Source organism: Ixodes scapularis, unplaced genomic scaffold (assembly GCF_016920785.2).
Source record: "Ixodes scapularis isolate PalLabHiFi unplaced genomic scaffold, ASM1692078v2 PGA_scaffold4__175_contigs__length_147842914, whole genome shotgun sequence".
NCBI lineage: Eukaryota > Metazoa > Arthropoda > Arachnida > Ixodida > Ixodidae > Ixodes > Ixodes scapularis.
Window position 1 is genome coordinate 104,734,833 of NW_024609879.1, and position 20,490 is coordinate 104,755,322.

The following is a 20,490-nucleotide window of genomic DNA, read 5'->3' on the forward strand; positions in this document are numbered from 1 at the left end:
GTGTCTTCATAACACCGGTTTCTTTGCGTGTTGTGCGCGTCGGGTCGACGCCTTTTTGAGGCGGCGGCATGTGACGGTGTCGCGTGAACGCTGGAAGAAAAGGAAAGGAAGAGGACGATCGAGCTGGAAAAGAAAAAGAATGTCACCACGCCTCAACGGAGCCGAACATTAAAAGAGATATTTCGACGACCAATCGAGCTTCGTCGCCGGCAAGCATAAAACAAATCGTTCATGCGTTGGTCCTGCATCCCTTTTGTACAATACATCATGAAAAAGCACGAATTGTTTACTTGCTCTCTTCTGCTGTTTCTTTGTACCAGCCTTTTTCTGCAGTATCTTTATGATTTTTGTACAGAACAAGTCCCCGTTCGGGCGCCAAGTGCGACGAAGCTCGATTGGTCGTCGAAATATCTCTTTTAATGTTCGGCTCCGTTGAGGCGTGGTGACATTCTTTTTCTTTTCCAGCTCGAACGTCCTCTTCCTTTCCTTTTCTTCCAGCATTCACGCGACACCGTCACAACGTGCAACATTGTCTTTCAATAGCCATTTCGGCTGGTTACACCAAACTAAGTGCCTGTGACTGTGGATTGTTCCGTCAGGTTCAGCGGAGCCGGTCACCTGCCTTAACCTGTACCAGGGCGAAGTGATATCTGGGACGTCCGCGAGCAAAGTGAACGTTCACTCGTCTATCGATCCCAAGGTAAGAGGATGCTCGCTCGTAACGTTTGTGTGAACAGATATAGTCAAGCCTGTTTAGGTGGAATTTTGATATAAATGGCACCCTGAACTTCCATATAAGGGGGAACTTGTTGACAAGGTAAAACTTTGTGAAACAGCACTTCGGAAGTGGTTTTGTCAACTGAGAGCGAGCTTCGATTTTATGTGTGATCTTCGGTAGGGGTTACCATAAACATCTGGATAAGTACCAACCAAAAGCAGAACAAGCCGTGACAAAATCTGCCTTTAGGCGGTTGCTTAGTCTAGGTTCTTAATGAATTTAAAATTATGAAATTGAAGGAAACCTAATGCTTTGACCTAGTGTGATAAACTCTCACTAAAGTAAAGTGTGCCTTAGTGCCAATGTAATGAATATACTGTAGTATCAAGAGAGATAGCCCACATAAAATCGGAAAATTGAAAAGTGCTAGTTTTAGGTTTGGTGAAATTTTGAAACTTGTGATCGCAGGTAGGATTGATGAACCAAATTTGACTGTCGTTCATAATCGGCCATGTTTGCTTATCTCCCGCCGTGGCTACGTAACACCAATTCTGCCGAGTTCAGCATTGGCAAAAGTGTAAAGCGTGAAAGACAAGGACAAGTGGAAGACTGCACACGACAAGCACTTACCCTCAACCGACGTTTTAATTCAGAGGAGGACAAAGACAAAGACATAAAACCCAAATGTTAAAAGCGTCTTGGTCCTCCTCCGAATTAAAACGTGTGTTTGGATTAAGTGCTTGTCGTGTGTAGTCTTTCACTTGTCCTAGTCTTTCGTGCTTTATATTTTTGTGTTATTTAACCAACTAGGTCAACAAATTATTTTGTTTCACCATTTGTCACAGTCCTGCAATTAAAAAAAGCACATCATGCCAAAAATTTTGGTGGGTTTTCTTTCGAGGGCGGGGCTCTCTTAGGATATTACACTATCTATGGGTAAGATCAAATGTTACGAGCCCTTTCTTGAACACTGCCTCGGAGAAAACTTTGTGCTGAAACTTTTCGTCTCGGCAATCTCTTCGTTTTGCGGAACAATCTTTTTGAGCGGCACGCGGTCGACATCCAGCCGTTTGGGGTTTATTACGAGCGAGCCCCGCCAAAGTCTAAGCCGCGGCTTTGGTGTTTCTGTCTCGACAGGCCTCCATCACGAGCACCAAGCTCCGCTCAGACGCATTCCGCGGCGTCCTTGCTTCAATGGCGGTACTTCCACTTAACAGGCTGCTACTACTTGGTGCTGACAACGGAAACATAACACTGCTTTGCTGATTGTGGAGGGGTTGTAGGTACATTGCTGCATCTGGTACATGCAAGGACATGTGATACTGACTGGCACTTGTGTTAAACCTTGATACACGTGACACCCGCCGGTATGTTTGGTGCTTTCTGGTTTGTGTGATAGTGCTTGGTACAGACAATGCCTGCTGGTACCCCTTGGTACAAGGAGCCGAATGGTACCTTTGGCATTTGAGTACAAGACTTATTTTGGAATTTGGTACTTGGGTGCCAACTGTACATACGGCAATTTTTAAGATACACGTATGGGTGTCGGCCGGTTTATACCGACGAGGCCACGCACAAAGCAGCGGAGACAATGAAACGGTAAAAGCATAAAGTTTTCTCAAAGGGATACTGAAAAGAAAAGGAATTTATACCGCATGTTCAAGATTATGTTAAATATGACCATTAATAAGTGTACATGATAATAACATGCTTGTATGTTAAACGGAATGCTGTATTTTTGTTCTAAATGCTCCATCGTGACGTATGTTCCTAAAAGCAGTCACCGAAGTGAGAGACCCATCTGGTGGAAATACATTATAGAATTTTTACATAAGTGCTATATAGTATACTTTGTGTAGTGATGTGCACAGCTTTCTACCTGTAACAAACTTGCAACTACCTTAGCAGAGCCAATGGACATTGGCACTTATACTGCCCTGCAAAACAGCTTCTCCTCAATGTAGCAGTGCACCGCGGGGAAGTGGTACAGCAAGGCACACTACTATTTATGAGTTGTGGTTGTTGAATTTGCTGGGTTGTTTCCAGTGCTTAAGAGCTGCATACTTTTTCATTGCAGCCCTGATTTTCGCCTAGTTTGCTTTATGATATGTGCTCTAATTTTTTTGAGTAAGCAGCATGTACTTAATTTTAGGGAGCTAGTCGAGCTGGTGACATTCCAGCTTGCCGTTCAGACGCTTATGTTAAGATTTTTTGTATAAATATTTTGTATAATACCCTGGCAGTCTTAAGATAGCAGGCCATTTCTTCAGCAACATTTCCATCAATGTGATGTGTCATATTTTGCCAGAGAGAAAATGCTCATGGACTATGTTGTGGTAAAAACTGTCTGTATACTATACTGAGATTGTTGGTTGCCCTTGACTATTCACATGATGCAGTTCATAACGGAAGTGTCAAGTTTTGGGGCAGTTTCAGTCAAAGCTAGCTGGCAATCAGTGTTAAAAATGAATGAAATCAGATTTTATTTAAATATACTTGCTTTGTTTTTGTTGTCTTGCCAAATGCTATATGACCAAACACTTTTTTTTTGTAAGAATTCCATTGCTGTTTTTCCTCAATGTTGGAAAGATGTCCTTTGATGTTTGAATGCCTTACTGCTAATGACCATTTGATGCTAGTATATTTTTGTGTAAAGTATTAAGTATATACAGTATTGCCTACTATACTGCATTTTCCTACAATGCAGTTAGGACCAATATGAAAACTAGCAGTAGGTATGCAGAGAATGGCATTATGTCCTTTGCACCAAAGAGATGTTTTGATGCAGTTGTAGTACCAACATGGTGCAAGTCACATTTTTTCATTGCGACTCTTGTACCGAGATGCGAAAGAAGTCAGTGTGGACGGCACTAGAGCAAGTACCACACAATTCCACTGGTACCTATTGCATTCTGCTTTCAGGTGCTGTCAGTAAATTCCAAAGAATTTGTATATGGTTGGTCTTTTTCTTTCTTTGTGCTGTTAACTATGTTCTATTGCCTTTATTTATGAGCAGATGACATTAGCTTAGTCTCGAGATTTTCGTCACAAAATAGATTTGGAACTTACGCAATGTTTCAACAGAAGTGTTCAAATACTCTATTTTTTTTGTTTCTAACTAGTTTTAGGTTACCATGATGATATTAACCGAGACTGGGGCAGAAGGACATTTTTTTGCAATTTAGCTTTAGGTGACTATATGCTTCCGACCATAGATTTCTGTGTAAACTTTCGTTTGATTAGAAATGCTCGTATGATTTACTTTTTTTTTGTTAATTTGCTCACTTTGTAAGGCGTATTAGTAGTACTAAACACGGAGATGGTGCATGCTATACATTTAAATCCGACTGTTTTGTCTTGTGACATTGTAAAGCTGAAACTGCGGTGTATGGCAAAAAAAATGCTGCCCCAAGATTTTGTGGTTAATTCCTTTAACTTGTAGATTCCAGGTTTTAATTATTTAGAGAAATATATTGGGTGTATAGAGAACTAACAAAAACAGGACCGATTTGTTTTGCACTTCGGAAAATAGTACACTGAGTTATAATGTGGATCTCAATAAAACCTTCAGAATCAGAAATGTAAACAGTGCTTAGCAAAAAACCACTTTATTCGTCTTGGCAGGCTCTCAACAATTTACCGCCTTCTACAATATGCAATCTTTGGTTGTACAATAGTACCATTAACATTCACCTCTGAACAGTTGGAAAGGGGCAATTAACTCATTAACTAGCATTTACACCTGTGATATGTACTGAGGGCTGTATGGGCACTTTAGTCAACAGCACAGAAGTACCAACAAGCACTCCCTTATTGCCCCAAAGTATATAATGCAATATTGGATCAAAAAGGTAGAACTATTTAGCTGCCCCATTTTTGTAACTTCAATAAAAGTATATAAAAGATGCGTTTCCATCAAAGCACAAAAGACAAGGCAAGCTTTTCCTGGAATGGATAAAAAGGGGAATTTCTCAGCATAACATTCGAAAGCGTAAAAATGCACTCTCATGAGTAAAATTTAACACAAAGCACATTTAGCTAACCAACAAAACAGTGAACACCAACAACTGAGCATGTGCTCTAAATGCAAAAGAATAGAAAGAAGTTGTGACTTATGGTTATTCACAAAGAACCCCCACTATAAACATACCTACTTTAACAAAAAAAAAAAATTTTAAATTATTGTTTTATTTGTATTTGTCTTCGAAGTATTGCACAGTCCTTCTATATTCTGATAAAGACATACCTCCATATATACTGTGTAAAAGGCATCCAAGGCTAGTTAAGAGAGAGTTTTGTTGGACAACTTTTTTTTTTAGTTTACAAAAAGCAGTTGGACCTGACTCAAAATCAAGAGCTACTAGTCGATAGCAAACTGTGCAGTAGGTTGCACTTTGAGAGATTCACAACTTTGGCAGTCACGTGCATGCCGATTCGCATTTTCTGCAAAGCGCCAAACAGACCCAGCCAAATTCGTCCTAGCTACATTTCAATGCTGATTATGTTTCCCGTCTCTCACCAACGACTAAAGCAACAAACTCTCTATTGCACTGTGTGACCCTCCGCATATGATTGGCGTCTTTTCTAAGCCACAGCAAAGACTGCTTTATATGCACGACTATTGCGTGTGGTCATAACACATTAGCTGATCTTTTAGCTCTGCCAAAATCACTCAACACCTATGATGACAACTATCGTAATAATGATAAGAATGTTCACAGTATGAAAACAACTGTACTATAATAATAGATTCTTGTTCACAGGCCACACATTGATGTGCAATTATTGAAAGTGCCAGTTCATGCCCGACCCATGACGTCGCACGACCAACATCATGAAGCTTCTTATTCAAGGGCACAACTCTTTACTATCACCGTGATTTCATCAGCATTGTTGCGCGATAATTCGACACTTACAGTTGTGCAATCACTATCGCTTTACATCATAGTGTAATCGGCGTTAGTTTCATCAGCACACATCATTACGAGAATTTCACGATCACATCAGCGTTCCTGGCCTTCTCCTATAACTTAACAATTTCGGTGATTATGTAGAGCATTATTCCTGCAATAACATGACCAGTTGTGATCACCGCATAATCATATCTGCATCTTTGTAACCATCAGTGCGATCATTCAACATTCAGGTCGAGCGATCTACGTACAGTACAATCAAGATTACAATATTTCTGGTAGAAACCCTGGCAAGGAACTGCTTACAAGCCAGTGATTACTTGCATGATCGTGCAATTAAAGTGGCACCATCTTACATTAGCTCAGCATAACTATGTACAATGACCAAGCAGCCACATTGATATCATCATAATTAGTGCACTTCAGTGACCAGTCACACTGAGAGAGCTATATTCCGCTCCATTTTAGAGGTGTACCGGAACGGACATCATGAGGCATGTTAACCGATCCAACGTGCGATGTGACTTCACCTGAACTCGTAGTGTCTGTTCCAGTACATTGAATGTGGAACGAGGCACATAGCATGGACTCAATGGTGTGTTGGCCTTCATAGAGACTTCATAAACTGGTTTCTTGAGAGATTGTGGAATAAAATGCACTTTTTTTAGTAGAAATATGACAGGATGAGTTCACCAGAGTAAAATGCGACAGAAAAAATTTTTCCTACACGCTAAGCCTAGCTCGCATGAAACCATAAAATGATATGGAGGGCCACAGTGGCATTTATTACGGCAAAATGTAGAAGATAAATTTTAAGCCATTTTTTGTTTCCTTTTCCTTCCACTAGTTTCAACATAATAAATGCCACAATGGCCCCCAATGTTCATTAATACATTCGCAAAAAAAAAAAAGCTTGGCATTTATTTATTAAAAGTGAGCAGTCCCATGGTAATCCACAGTACAGTCATAGCGACAGCCGAGACAAGTCACTGCGAAGTCATTAGGCATCGGCGTCATGTTCACGCCATTCGGAACAAAATAGACGTCTGACTATTTTATTCCGAACGCTTTTGTGTCTTCTACAGCGATAGGTATTATGGGCTCTTGCCACTACTGGAAATTACATCCATCGATGATGTAGTTAATGATGTTGTTGTAGTTGATGTTGTGGTCGTCGTAATAGGGCGTAGGGCGTCCATTGTCGCTCTTCTCGAATCCTCGAAAAACGCCGTCCGCAAGAATCGAACCTGGTTCCGCTGCATGCGAAGCGGAGGCCTTACCACAGGGCCACGCCAGAGCGTTAATAGCCTGTCTTACATATAACTTTTGTAGTGCGTGATGCCCACTGCACGCGCTCTCTGGAAAAACGCAAAGAAATAGCCAAACACAAAATGTTGCCATAGCACTGTCAATCCCCAAAACTTGTGCTAAAAATGCGCCCCCCCCCCCCGCCAAAAAAAGTCTTTACTTCGCTTTAACGCTTTCGTTCACGTACCTCACGGCTACATTCTTGGATCTATCAGTTGACAGGCTCCACAAAAGAATGGCATTCGAAGTCGGTTCTCAGTTTCCTGCCCGCGAGCAGGTGCAAGCGGAACTGCTCGCTTGGGGTCACGTAGTTCGTGGACCGCGTTTGCAATGCGAGCTACAAGGAGGCAACAAACACGTTGATCGCCTGCGAGCATCTCCGTCTTTCTGCCCGCTTTCCTCTTCACCACGCGACAATGCACAAGCGCGTGGTCGCAAGTGCATATGCACTGGCATGTGCACGGCAGGCAACCACCATTAAACTGCAAACGCTCCCTATGGTGTCAGATGGACCCTCTCTACAATCTAGGCTCCCTGCGGGTGGATAGTGCTCCTAGCACCACCAACGTCAATGCCTCCCTGAACAAAAAAAAAAAAAAGAATCTTTGAACGACGCCATTTTTGCACCAACTTTTGTGGAAACTTTACGTTTACCACAAAAACCCCAAACAGTATCCTTTTCCTTCGCATGTAATGTGCATCCACCGTTCCACCGGTTCCCCAGCTTCTGTCCATTGGGCGGGCTGGCAGTGTAGCGAATGCCACCAAGCGCACGTGCTACGAAAAGGCGCCAGGCATTTTAGGAAGCTTGTCAAATGACCGACCAAGTAACGTTGCCCCACGGTGGATGAACATGACGCAGATGCCCAACGACGTTGCCGTGATGTGTACGCAGCTGTCGCTGTACTGTAAGTTAACGCAGAACTGCTCTTTTTTTTTTTTTTTTCTTTTACGGAGTACATGAAAGCTCGTCTCTTGGCACAAGCTTTTGGCACTAACAGTGCTACAACAATACTTTGTTATTGGCTATTTCTTTTTCCAGAGTGCGTGCAGTGGGGATTGTGTGCTACAAACCCCACCCCCTCCCCCAAGTTTAAAGCGGGTTGTTGATACTGTGGTGTAGCTCAGTGTAAACTCCTCCGCTTCGCACGCAGCCGACCCATGTTCAATTTCGTCAATCTTTTTCGAGGATTTTGAAACATCGATGACGGACACCCTACAACGCCAGCTACAACATCAACAACTACAACATCTACAATGGACGTCAATTCCAGTGGTGGGAAAAACCCATAACAGCTATCGCCGTAAAAAAAAAAAAAGTTATTTTCGTCTTTCTTTTGATCAGGCCAAGCTCATATTTCCATACTCTCAAATAATAGTGCAGGCCCCTCTTTTAGCAGGTCGAATTGAGATACGTCAAGAAACCAATTTACGCGGTCCCCTCAAAGTGCCAACACACCGCCAGGACCACCCTGTAATGATATGCATTCGCACAAGGGTCACGCGATGAAGTCGTTTTTCGAGTCGGCCACAAGGCCAAATCTGGGAACTCCCCCACAAGGACCGGAGAGAGGACGTCGCCTCAGAGACTACCGAGGTTCGGAAACCTCTTGAGTTTCTCGGGAAAGTTGTCTTTGAAGAGCACGGGGTCGGCCCTGAACTCTATGGTCTTCAGCGGCATGCCCCCGAAGGCACGTGCAAACACGTTGACACACTCGGTGCGTGCGGCCATGTGCTGGAGGTCGTTGGACAGGTTGTCCAGGCGTGCACACTCGGGACACTTGAATTTCTTCCGGGGAGCCACCTTGATCGGCGCCTTGCCCGTGATGTTGGCGACCAGGAAGTTCATGGCAATGTCCTCGCAGTTCATGCGCTCGTCCACCCAGCGGCGGATGGACGTTGGCAGGCGCTCAAAATATTCGTAGCTGTAGTGCTGGAAAACGTCGCAGGAAGCGTGACCTTTTTGCACGCAAGAACCATCTCGTTCGCGTTGTTGCTTTAATTTGGCTCGTTCCTGCTGCGGTCGCCTCCTTTAAAATGGCGACGGCTTTTGCCGCCTCTTCTTCTCTCAAACTACATCTTGCTTTGCAAAATGTGCAATTCACTGGTGTATTTGTGTTTGATGCCGAAGGCAAAAAACAAACATGATGGCAAGCTGACGTGAATACGGAAGCAGAAATAAACTTGTTGGAAAGCAGAATTGAATAGAAAAGCAGACAACTGCTCGTTACCAGTTGTCACCGTCGATAATGTTATTCATCAGCAAAACCTCATTTTCACCTTTTCAACGTTTTACTCTGGTAACCGAAACAGTGTTTTCTTGTCCCATCCGCTAAGCCTAAATTCTGACAGAGTTGGAGCTTTTGACAATGCATGGTTCATTTATGCGGCGTCAAAAACACTCTTTGGTTTTCTCGCCAGAAATCTTATGTATAATATGTTTCAGAAGAACCGTATCAAACATATACAGTCGCTGACCGATTTTTTGGACGCCAATAATTCTGACTTGTTTGATATTTACAGCTAGAAGTCCGAAAGTTCAATTTTTGGGGCAGAACTGTTGCGAGCGATCAGAGGGAAACACCACCAAGAAGTGGCCATTTTGGATTCTACGTTGGTTGCACATGGATTGGCTTCGTTTGGCAGTGCTACTCGAGTACTGCTAAGTCCTACCGCTAGGTGACACTGTACGGCTTTTTTTTTTTCTCTAGCTGCACGTCATTATCATCATCATTGTTACAATCTTGCTTTGTTCATTCACCATTGGAGCCGTGGACTTGCGCCTCTTATTTCAATTTTGTCGCGGTGAATCGTGTTTTCAGACTACGCTGACTTGGACGTCATTGCTTCATCTGCTCTTCCGCCGCCGTGATGTGTCGCTAAGAAGCACAGAACGTACTCGACCATAACGCTACAAAAGAATGCAGCGATTCTCAAGCTAATAGGAAGTTGCCGAACGGAAACAGAGGCGTAGCCTGAAACAAGGCACACAGGTGTAACCTGAAGCGAGACACTATTTACTGCTTTTTTAAGCCCGCATAGACTTGATCAAGGCAAGTTTTTTAACCTGCTGATTTTTCGGACTGCTTTATTCTCCGGACGTTTTTTTGGTCCCTCCGAAGTCCGAAAAATTGTTTGGCGACTGTATACTAAAATATTAAGGTGGCTAGTTGGTTCAACATACTAACTATTGAAAGTGCAAAAGGCAGACAAGGACATAAATGGGAGGACATGGATATCACTGTCCTGTCTTTTTGTCGTCTGCCTTTTGCCCTTTAGATATTTAATTAACATGTTTATATTTAAATAACATATACTGTCGAGACCGGTTATAACGAAGCCAACGGGAATCGGAAATCACTTCGTTATATCCGCTATTTCGTTATAACCGACTTGGGTTAACGAAGTGCAAAAGGGAATGGGAAATAGTGATCGCTTCGCTGTAGCCGCTATTACGTTATAACCGACTTCGTTATAACCGGTGTTGACAGTAGGTAACAATAGATGGCACATGCACACAGCTGAATCCTTTAAATTGGGAGGCAGCTTGCACCTCCTAGCCAGCGTTACCGACATTGGCTAGATGGCCGAAGCCGCCACCCAATTGAAAAGTTTCAGTCGTTTGTATCCATCCATCCATACCCTTAGAAAATAACAGGAATGAGCTACAAACTTTACCTACCTTATGGTAGAATGCCGCTCCCGTGAGCACCATAGACACATCATTAGTCCATTCCGATTCATATTTCCATTGCTGTGTCCCATTGTCCCAAAGGTGGACACGGGAGGGGAAGCCAACGATGCGGTCTGGGAACTCTCGCCATACCTGCAGCGTGCCAACCCCCAAATTAGCAACAACGATGCTTACCAATGTCTTCAATCACTCTAGTGAATGATAACTAATGTCTTCAATCAGTCTAGCGAATGTTACCTAATCTACTCAATCACTCTAATGAATGTTAACTAGTATCTTAAATCATCCTAGTGAATGTTAACTAATGTCTTCAATCACTCTAATGAATGTTAACAACTGTCTTCAATCACTTTAGTGAATGTTAACTACCATATTTATTCAAAAATAAGTAGACCCTTTTATGAACAAGCCCGTGTATCCACCTTTCTGCAGAACTCACGGAGACCAATCATTAAAACTAATGAAGGCAGTTATTGAATGGCCAAGCAGAGATAACGTTTGGAATTTTAAAATATGTGATCCACACAAAACTCATTTCTGTGTTCCGACGTTATTGGTGCCCCGTCATTCGACGGGCCTCTTCAGTAAATCGCAATGATTGGCTCTTCTCGAGCGTTGCAGAAAAACGTACGCACAGGCATCGTTCATAAAGATGTTGACCTATATTTTCTAATTAATACGGTAATGTCTTCAATTACACTAGTGATTGTTAACCAATGTCTTCAATCACTATAGAGAGTGTTTCCATGTTTTCATTTACTCTGGTGAATGTCCACTGATGCTTTAATTAACTTTAGTGAAGGTATGCTGACGTTATCATTCACTTTAGTGAATGCTTACCTACACTTTCGTCAATTGTTGCAAATGCATACGAATATTTTCAATCATTCAAGCAACCGGAGTATGTACAAAAACACGCTGTTAGCACGAATGGCTGATTCCCTCGATTTCTCTCTTAGAATCAAAACCTGCGATCCAAACTTCTTTGACCCTGCTATTTTGCGTCTTCCCCTTTTTCTCTGATGCACACTCTCGTTCTCTTCCCTTCTGCGCCATTTCCCACTGTACGTACAAAAACGCTCGATTGGACGCGAGCGCCGTGTCAGCACTTGGCCGATACTGAGGTGTTTCGGCCCGAAGCCGATGCACCATTCGAGCTCTCGTCCGTCGCAGTGGTGCGTAATGAGAAGCGGGTATGGTTGCCGACAAGGGAGAATGGCAGGACGCGTCCTTCGAATGCCTGACCCCCGGCGTATGCTTCGTGCCTTCCAACGTGCTTTCGCTGCGTACACTCGAGACTTCAAAACGTCATCAGAGGTAGGAAGCCTGCACCGGGGGCGGGACAGCCAAAGCCCCTCCCCGCTGTTCTCACCTTGTCGGCGATTACAGTAGCCAGCCATATACAGCATAAACCCATTATAACAGACCTCGATAAAGACAAAGATTTTGGTCAGTCGTAAAAGGAGTATTCGGAGCACGGATGCTCTTACCACAGACTCTAAAGTAGATTACGACCAAAGTCTGTTCTAACCGACGAGACTGACAAAATGAGAATGGATATTAAATAAAAGAACCGGTTTACTGAAGCTTGCAAACTTTCAAAGGTAGCAATTGTTTTTCTCGGGCCATACCGACGGTCGTTTATGACGCGCATTTTGGGTCGTGTGAGGCTCCAAAGGTGCCAAGCACGACGTGGTTCCGCAAGATGGGTGCCGCCGCCACCGAACCATAGCCGCACAATGTCCAAAATAATTGCCGCCGTCGAAGAGTCTGCTTTAACGAAAAGGTTAACTACTTACAAACTTCATAATATTTGTCCATTATATCCTAACGTATCTTATAATGGAATTCATAATAAGCAAAGTTGGATCAATGGCATAAATAGGAAGACCAACCAAACTTCACAAATCAGCATATCATAACCAAACATCCGCTGTAACCAGACCTGTCGTAACGAGGTTATACGGTCGAGGACTGTTCACGCACCTCGGAACTGTGTTTCACTAGAGCAAAGGTTTTGCGGTATTCGCGTGATCAAATGTATACTACTACTCATGAGAAATTAACAAACAGAAGGTTAGGGTGCAAATGAGCTGTTGATGGTTGAACGTCATCCACTAACACTCCGTTTGTCGGCCCCCTCTCGTCCCGGGGTTTTGGTCAATGATGTACAAAAAATTGTTGTTTATAACATTGTCAAAAACATTTCCCTGCCAAAAAAAAAAAAAAAAAGAATGGTGCGCACAAAAAGAAAAAACGGGAAATACATGAAATTCCCAGCGTGCTCTCTCATCATAAGAGGTTATAAGGCAGTCGCAAGTGCGCGAACCAGCCTTTACACGATCAGTGTCAAAACCAACCTCAAACCCAAACTCGAGCTCGTCTGACGTGAGCATGAGGATGTCGTCGTCGATTGCCAGCACCGCCTCGGTCTCGATGTCCTTGTACGGGTAGAACCGATTGCTCAGCTTGTTGGCCTTGGTGCGGATCACCTTGAGGGGTTTGTTCAGCTTGGGCCAAGCAGACGCTGTGACGTGACAAAGCGCAGAAACAACGGACGTGACAAAGCGCAGGGACAACGAGAGACCATAAACGTTTTACGAAAGATGCGTCTAGCCACGGCGCCCAGAACACGTGCCCGAATGGTGCATTTAACGCATCCTCGTCTTTGATCCTTTGATGGCTGCCCGACGACTTCGCAGAAGTGTCACGTCGCCGCCTACTGCAATCCTGGCAAGAGGCACGACGGCGGAAGCGGATGTGGCAGACGCTCGTAATCACGCCAGTCGAATATGCATTTCAGGCATCGTGGTCCAGCTACCCAATAGTGTTTATGCGGTAGAACCTTATTAATAAGAATGGGTACGCACCCTTCAAATTAAAGCAATAACAAAGTGCTGTTACAAGGAAATGCTTACATGGCGGTGGGGACTTGCGCTGGTTGTTCCAGACGACGACCACCTTGACTAAGCTGGGGACCTGCGCAGGGTTGCTACGGCTTTACAGAAGCCGGACCAAATTTCCGTGTATCGCGCGAGATACGAGAAAGGCAATTGATATTAAAAATGAGGTATCGCAGGAGACGCTAGAAGTAAGGTATCGTACAAGATACCAGAAATAAGATGTCGTACGAGGTAGCAGCAACCTATACAAAATACCAGAAATAAGATATCACGAGTCACCAGAAATAAGATACCTTAAGCATTATAACCGCTCCATGTACAAATCACATTTAGTCGACTGAGATACATTGATTAGAAATGTCTCACCTGAGTGAGCTGCTGGACCACCTTGAACAGACTGTTGACCCTGTCGTAGGTAAGCACCACCGCGGTGAAACCCCGACTCCGAGGTGCCACAAAGGGAAAGGCAAAGGGTGCAGGTGGCAAAAGCTGCACATGTGAAGGGCACAGAAATTGCGTCGACAAATACTCAGATAATTATCCCAATTAGTGCAGTTAATTAGGACACAAAACACGGTTCACAATCGATTAGCTGCATATTGGGCAGAATCTCACGAGTCATTGAGTTTTCTCTGCACTGTCGCTCTGCAATGCAGAGAAGTAAATTAAGCTCGAGAACTGGGCTAGTTAGTATTCGTTATGCGTGATATGGTTTAAACGGTGCACGAAACATGGACGGAGGGGAAGCGACAACCAACAAGGAACAGTGCTTTCTTTGCATTGCACAGCTGCAATAAGGAGAAGCACAGGAGACTTCACCCAACATGCAGCTTCGAATTTCCAAAACTCCAAATGGCATTTTATACATAGACTATTCCAGAAATACACTATAAAAGAAGCTCACTCCAGGCGGCAGGTCGTTCCAGTCCTCATAAGTCTTTGCGATGTGCGGGAAGACGCGGTCGTTGATGACATCCAGAGTGGTGAGGGCAATTTTCGCCATGCTGCGGAAGTAGCGGTCCCACAGCAGAAGAGCCTGGCTCCTCATCTCAAAAAGCCTTGCCTTAGAGACACCCTTGAGGACCGTCACCAAGTCCTCGAGGTCATCTTCGCGGATCTGTATAGCAGCCCTGCACAAGGGGAATGCAAGTTCAACTCTTCTTTGCACCGTGGTAATTTTAGAGTCCTCAGCACGATTCTTCAATAGGCGAGTGAAGACTAACTGTCAACACGTTCAAATCGAGGTAAAATTTCCTCTCCGACAATCGGAACATGTTGCCAGGCATCCTTTGTTTCTATGCCGTCGGAACATTTCTGCATTGTCTCGCAGTGTATCTGCATCTCATTTCTGCTCCCAATAGATACATTTTGCCTTCTGTCACAGATAGCTGTCATTTTTAAAGCCGTTGACACGTCTTTTACTCAGACGTAATACTGGCTCTCTGATAAAAACCGGAGTCGCAAGTATGACGCATCATAAAACGAAAACAAATGGGGATTACGAAACGCAATGTACAGACAAAGTTTAACAATACGAAGGGCGTAAACTGGCATAAACAAAAGCCTAAGTAGCAAGCTGTCTTACCGCTTCCAATCCAGTACTTCGGAGAAAGGCAGGATGTACTCGTCTGCCACGATGACTGGAACACAGCCAGCCATGAGAGCGTCGGACAGCACGCTTTGCCCGAGCCGGGCAGCTCGAACCACGAGGCAAAACTTGCCTTCCTGGAATTTGTTTATTAAGCCATTCATTGGATAACTTCAATAATGTTAATGCTGCTACGCAACAACTGCAAGCATGTAGTAGCAAAGTTAGAAGCTCACCAAGCATGTCACATAGCTCCTAGTACATTGCTTGAGCTAGTGCCTGGGAAATTCAAGAAGGCAGTATGTGATATATCCGATAGCGGCAGCAGCTGTACGTAATTACAACCCGAAGACAATATTTATGGTGGTGGTTGGGCCAATCGAGAAGACATGGATTGACTAATCGTCAAGCCCGATTCGTCCGACGGCAACGAAGGTAATAGCAATGGATGTATTGCAAATCAAGATGATATACTGATGATCTGGTGACCTGAAAAGCTAGGTCTTCCGGTGATGTTGGCTACCGATACGAGGCTTCCTGGTTTCTTTTCCGATTCTTGATACCAGTTCTGACCACCTTCATGCTTTGTTTGTGAATCTTGCATAGATTCCATTCACTCGGGGAAGTCGCGACGTGACAGCATGGGTAAAGCAACTCTGGGAGCATGTGGGTTCCTGAATGCATTGGGTCGAGATTAAGTTTGAGTTCACGCCGATGGCACAGAAGTGGGACTGATTGAACTTGTAAACGTGACTAATAACCAAACCCTGAGGTAGTGGTTCTGAAACACTTATCGGAGAACCCTTCTGGACAGGGTGGGAGGGGAGAATTGGACAATTATTACAATGACAAAGAGGTAAATGAAGACAGCTAAATGTGGGCAAACCGGCCTTGAAACCCTGAAACGGAAAATAATCAACCCTACTTGCTCAAGGCACATAATTTGGTCTATTTAGCCTTGTGAGACAGTCAGCATCGGTAAAAAAAAAAAAAAAAGTATTGACAGTCTAGCGCTTTTGGGACCCCAAGAAGGCCTTCAGGGACTCTAGAGGATCTGCAGATACAAACTTGAGAACCACTGCCCTAAGGCCACTTTACATGAATGCCAATGGGACAATGTTTTCAGAGGTTATGTTTCTTATGTCAGCTGGGAGTAGTGTGTGAACAGTGATGTGTCTGTTGCATATCTGTTCGTTATGCAAGCCAACTTGCCAAGAGAACTAAGCACTCACAGCGAGTATGTCGGGGGTACTTGTACAAGGTGTCGCCGCGGCACCGCACCCCGGTGTTCTCGCCGTCCCACGGGCGCCCGCAAGTGCTGAGGTTCAGGACGCCCGGGTGGACGGCCGCAAGCGACGCCACCTCTGAGCGGAACTCGAAATGGATGCGTGTCTGGGACGACACCACCAGCCAGGGACGCTCGACCCTGGAACGCCAGAAGGGGAACTATATAATGCTCCATCCACCGATAAGCAGACAGGGAGGCGGAAGGTACGTGCTTGTTAGACCAGTCGACCGTCAGTCTTGCACTACGCGATCGCGCTTTCTGCACAAATTATTGTGCAAGAGAAAGGATAGATGAGAGAGTCGGGCAACAAAAGGCAGGAGAGTGATTGGTTTGGCGAGAACTGAGCTTTCACCGCTGTCGCCTTAGTGATGAACGGAATACTCACTACGGTTACTCATTCAACCAATCGAGACACAGTAAATGCGCATTAGCTATTCCTCAGCACTCGAGGTTTACGTTGCCAGAACTTTCCAAAATGTAGCTTGCTTCTCGAGACATGCCTACAAAAATATTTGAGGATAAGGACACCTAACACTACTACGTCCTTCCATATGAGCTATTGGCAGTGCTGCATACGGCTCACGAGATCATGCATAGGCACCACCTTGTTCCTGTGCACTTGCAGACTAACGGGATATTGTTTGAAATGGTTGAAATTAATAAACGGTAAACTTTAAGCTTTATAATTACATTGTAATTAGTATCACAATCATGTGATTCCGTGGCCGACACTCCCACGAGTATGAAGGCCCGTTCACACAATTGCGTTCGCTTTCAACCGAGCTCTTGCGATCTCTAATGACGAGAGCATGCTGGCATTATCTAAGAGATGACCCTGGAACTACATGTCACTAGAGTGAAATGCAGTTCCAAGGGTGTCCTCAAAGAGACACGAGAGGTCACCTTCTCTGTGACGCTTCGTCCAAGCTGGGCCTTGCTGGGTTGAAGACCGGGATGCCAAGGTCGTGGGACCTCCGGAAGGTCCAGGAGTCGAAGCCACCCCCCGCCACGAGGGCACGGCCAGTGTTCACCTCCAGGGAGGTGGCGTACTCTGGCAGCGACCCGGGGAGCATGTTGAACAGGAGGTGGTTGGAGCCGTTGTTCCAGCTGCACAGGCCAATCAATCGGAATGAGATGTTTCCGAAACGAAAAACAAAGCGCATTTGTCTCGAATTGCTTCCTCCTGTCCTGTCCCTTTGAGCATTGTTTTTCACCGATCACCAACTAGCCCCAACTTACAGCTGAGATGCTTCCATTCATGCATTCATGCTTTTGTGGAAGGGACGCTGATGCCTCGAGAAAAGGAGCTATTTTTTCACAGAAAACACTATACCGATAGACAGAAACACCAATAGAAAGATGAAAACACTAAACAGATCGAGAGAAAAACTAGATACCTAGTTGGACAGGAACACTAAATGGATAGATAGAAAAACTAGATAGATAGAAACACCAAATACACAGTAGAAACACTGGATATATAACTGGAAACACTAGATAGACAGATGAAAACAGTAAACAGAAACTGATAGAAACACTAGAGATAGAAACAGTAAAGAGACAGGTAGAAACAGTAGATGGAACTAGACAGACAGATAGAAACAACGAAACGACAGAAAGTCGAAAGACGAAACGACAGATAGACAGACAGATAGAAACAACGAAACGAAACGAAACGATGTAGGAATTGGCACCAGAGGATCAGTGCAATGCAATGTAACGCTGAAGCGTACGAAAGTCGCAAGGAGTCAATCTGCACGACTATCCACTCAGTTACTTATTTCATCCATAATAAAAAATATGTGCCTTCGAGAAACCTTTATACCTTTCACTGTCGACCAGGTTTGTCCGTTATTATTAGGCAGACATAGCAGGTGGTGACACTCACTGCGGCAGAGACTGCAGTACCCGGGAGAGTGCCTTGCGATTCAGGTTTCGCTGGTTGAGGGTGTCGATGGAAGGCACAAAGACGCAGGCCCTGGCTGCGTCCTTGGTGTAGTATGGGGAATGCTGAATCGCCTCCAAGAGCTCCATGAACTCTCTGGAGGCCTGCCGCACCAGCTGCTTCCCGTGCTCGTCCACATAGCTGCGGGGAAACTTTGATGCTCAGACAAGCACAGAAGGCATTTTGCATGCCTAAGATTCCAGGTTCAATTGCTGCGCTTGCGGTGTAAACGATTCAACTGAACCTCTTGCAAAACGTGCAGTGCCCTTCACGGTGCCGAAAGAAATTCTGGGAACTGGCTGTAGCCCCTGAAACCAATGCAGTGGCAGGCGACGGAGGCAACACAGGGGCAGGATAGCAACTATGCCGTCAATAGCACAGTATGTCTTTTTTAATGCTTAACTCGCCAGCCACTTACAGAGACGCCAAAGCAACTACAACCATGCAGTGTGGTGCAACATGCAGTGTGGTAAATTTGGCCATTATTCTTTCCCACTTTCTCACTCTTCAGTGTCACATAGCAGACGCTGCTGGAGCACACAGGAAGTTCCCATAATTTGTTGTGCGCTTTGCATGCAACCTTTATGACTTTTGCAAATGGTTGTTTCACACCTTTTCAGATAGTGTATCCACAATCTGAAAGAAGTGTGCTGCCATTCTCACTATATCAGTGAGTATACATAGCTTGCATGTCACGTCATTCACGGCCATGACAGTATTTTATGCGCCGAGAGCGTTCAGTTCACCGCGTTAGTTTCACACCGTAGAAGTTGTAGTTCAAAGAACCCAGTAAGTAGAACTAACCGTTAGTACCCAGCAATGGCGGCGCTTGCAAGCTATATATTGGTAGTGCTACGGATGATGATGATATTGAAGACGAGACCACAATGCAAGGGTGGTTACACTCACTTGAAAATGGGGTAGATATAGACCCCGATCCGCCCGCTCTCGTGGCCGCACTGGTATACGTCAAAGCAGGTGTAGTAGGTGCACGACTCGTCCCTCGGCTCCGACCCGGGGCTATCCGACGGCACCACCACGCGGGGGGAGGACTCGAGCAACCTGGGCACAAACTCTGTCTCCAACTTCGGAGTCCGCCAGGGGAGGAGCAAGAAGAAGGCGGCGCCACCTCCCAAGACGAGGAGCAACGCAAACGTGAGCACGGATCCAGCGTTGAGGACACCTGTCAGGCTGCTCCGTGGACTGCACGACGATTTCATGCTGGCCGGGTGCCACGGGTGAACCACTGAAAGTTCAGGAAAGGAAGAAAAAAAAAAAGATTTCAAACAGGTCACTTTGTTGAAGTTGTGGCTAAGCTAAGGAGGTGTCCCCATTTTCCTCCTAAGACGAGGAGTAACGCTGGAGGGGTGTCCCCTCGCAGAACTTCAACATAGATTTCTCTTGGAGCTGTAACAAGGCTAGAACGGTGTCTTAACAGAACTTCAACACAGAGCTCTATTGAAGTTGTAATAACGCCAGGGGCGTATCCTCGACACGACTCTCCACGACTCTTGCCGAGAACGATTTCGCGCCCCACAGGAACGCAAAAAGGGCTCGCACCCGAACGTTAATCCGCTTTGCGTGCGCGCCTAGAGAGCGGAAAATCGTTCCCTACAAAAAACCAAAGGGACTCCTGTAGGACATCCCAAAATGTGCTCATCAATCAAGAGGAGGGTCTTGATTGATGAGCACATTGACTGATTACAGCAGAGATGAAGAGTTGTTAGCTGGTCACATTGGATGAGTTGTATCTTCTACCGATTTTAAAGTTAGGGAACAAGATTGTTTAAAGGTGGCATTGATGGGAAACAACGTAGACGCAAGATGGCATTACGTCAAGAGCCGCCGATTTCGGTTTCTCAAAGTAGAGGTAGTTTGGTGCGGTGTTCGAGATTACCTGGCGCTTGATACGACTGTGGATTGTACTTGACAATGTGGTTACGTTAATTATCGGTCTATTATTCTTTAAAGCGTCACCAAAAATTATCGAGATTAGAAAGTTTTACGCGAGAAATTGCTTACCGACATCGACGAAACGATGTGGATTCACCCGCTGTGACTGTTACAGCCGTGTTCGTATGAGCGGTATAAGCACTAACTTCGTATGATATTTTTTGGTAGTATGCTGCAGTA

At 44.8% G+C, this 20,490-nt stretch overlaps 2 protein-coding genes across 2 annotated transcripts in view; one reads left to right on the forward strand and one right to left on the reverse strand.

Annotated features, from left to right (window-relative positions):
• LOC8053530 (WD repeat-containing protein 81) overlaps window positions 1–3,987 on the forward strand; it is a 79,263-nt gene extending 75,276 nt beyond the window's left edge. The window contains exons 33-34 of the mRNA XM_040215607.3: window positions 600–700; window positions 1,856–3,987. Coding sequence (XP_040071541.2) covers window positions 600–700; window positions 1,856–1,984 — 230 coding nt within the window. The 3' untranslated portion in view covers window positions 1,985–3,987. The remainder of the gene's footprint in view (window positions 1–599; window positions 701–1,855) is intronic.
• Window positions 3,988–4,891: 904 nt separating this feature from the next.
• On the reverse strand, window positions 4,892–20,417 carry LOC8053529 (exostosin-2). Its single transcript, XM_029983364.4, is given in 13 exon segments — window positions 4,892–8,872; window positions 10,622–10,765; window positions 12,994–13,160; window positions 13,552–13,612; window positions 13,903–14,025; window positions 14,441–14,666; window positions 15,122–15,261; window positions 16,357–16,371; window positions 16,373–16,550; window positions 17,316–17,519; window positions 18,301–18,498; window positions 19,267–19,603; window positions 20,380–20,417. Coding segments are annotated over 12 exon segments (2,118 nt in total). The 5' UTR covers window positions 19,578–19,603; window positions 20,380–20,417; the 3' UTR covers window positions 4,892–8,521.
• Window positions 20,418–20,490: the final 73 nt, after the last annotated feature.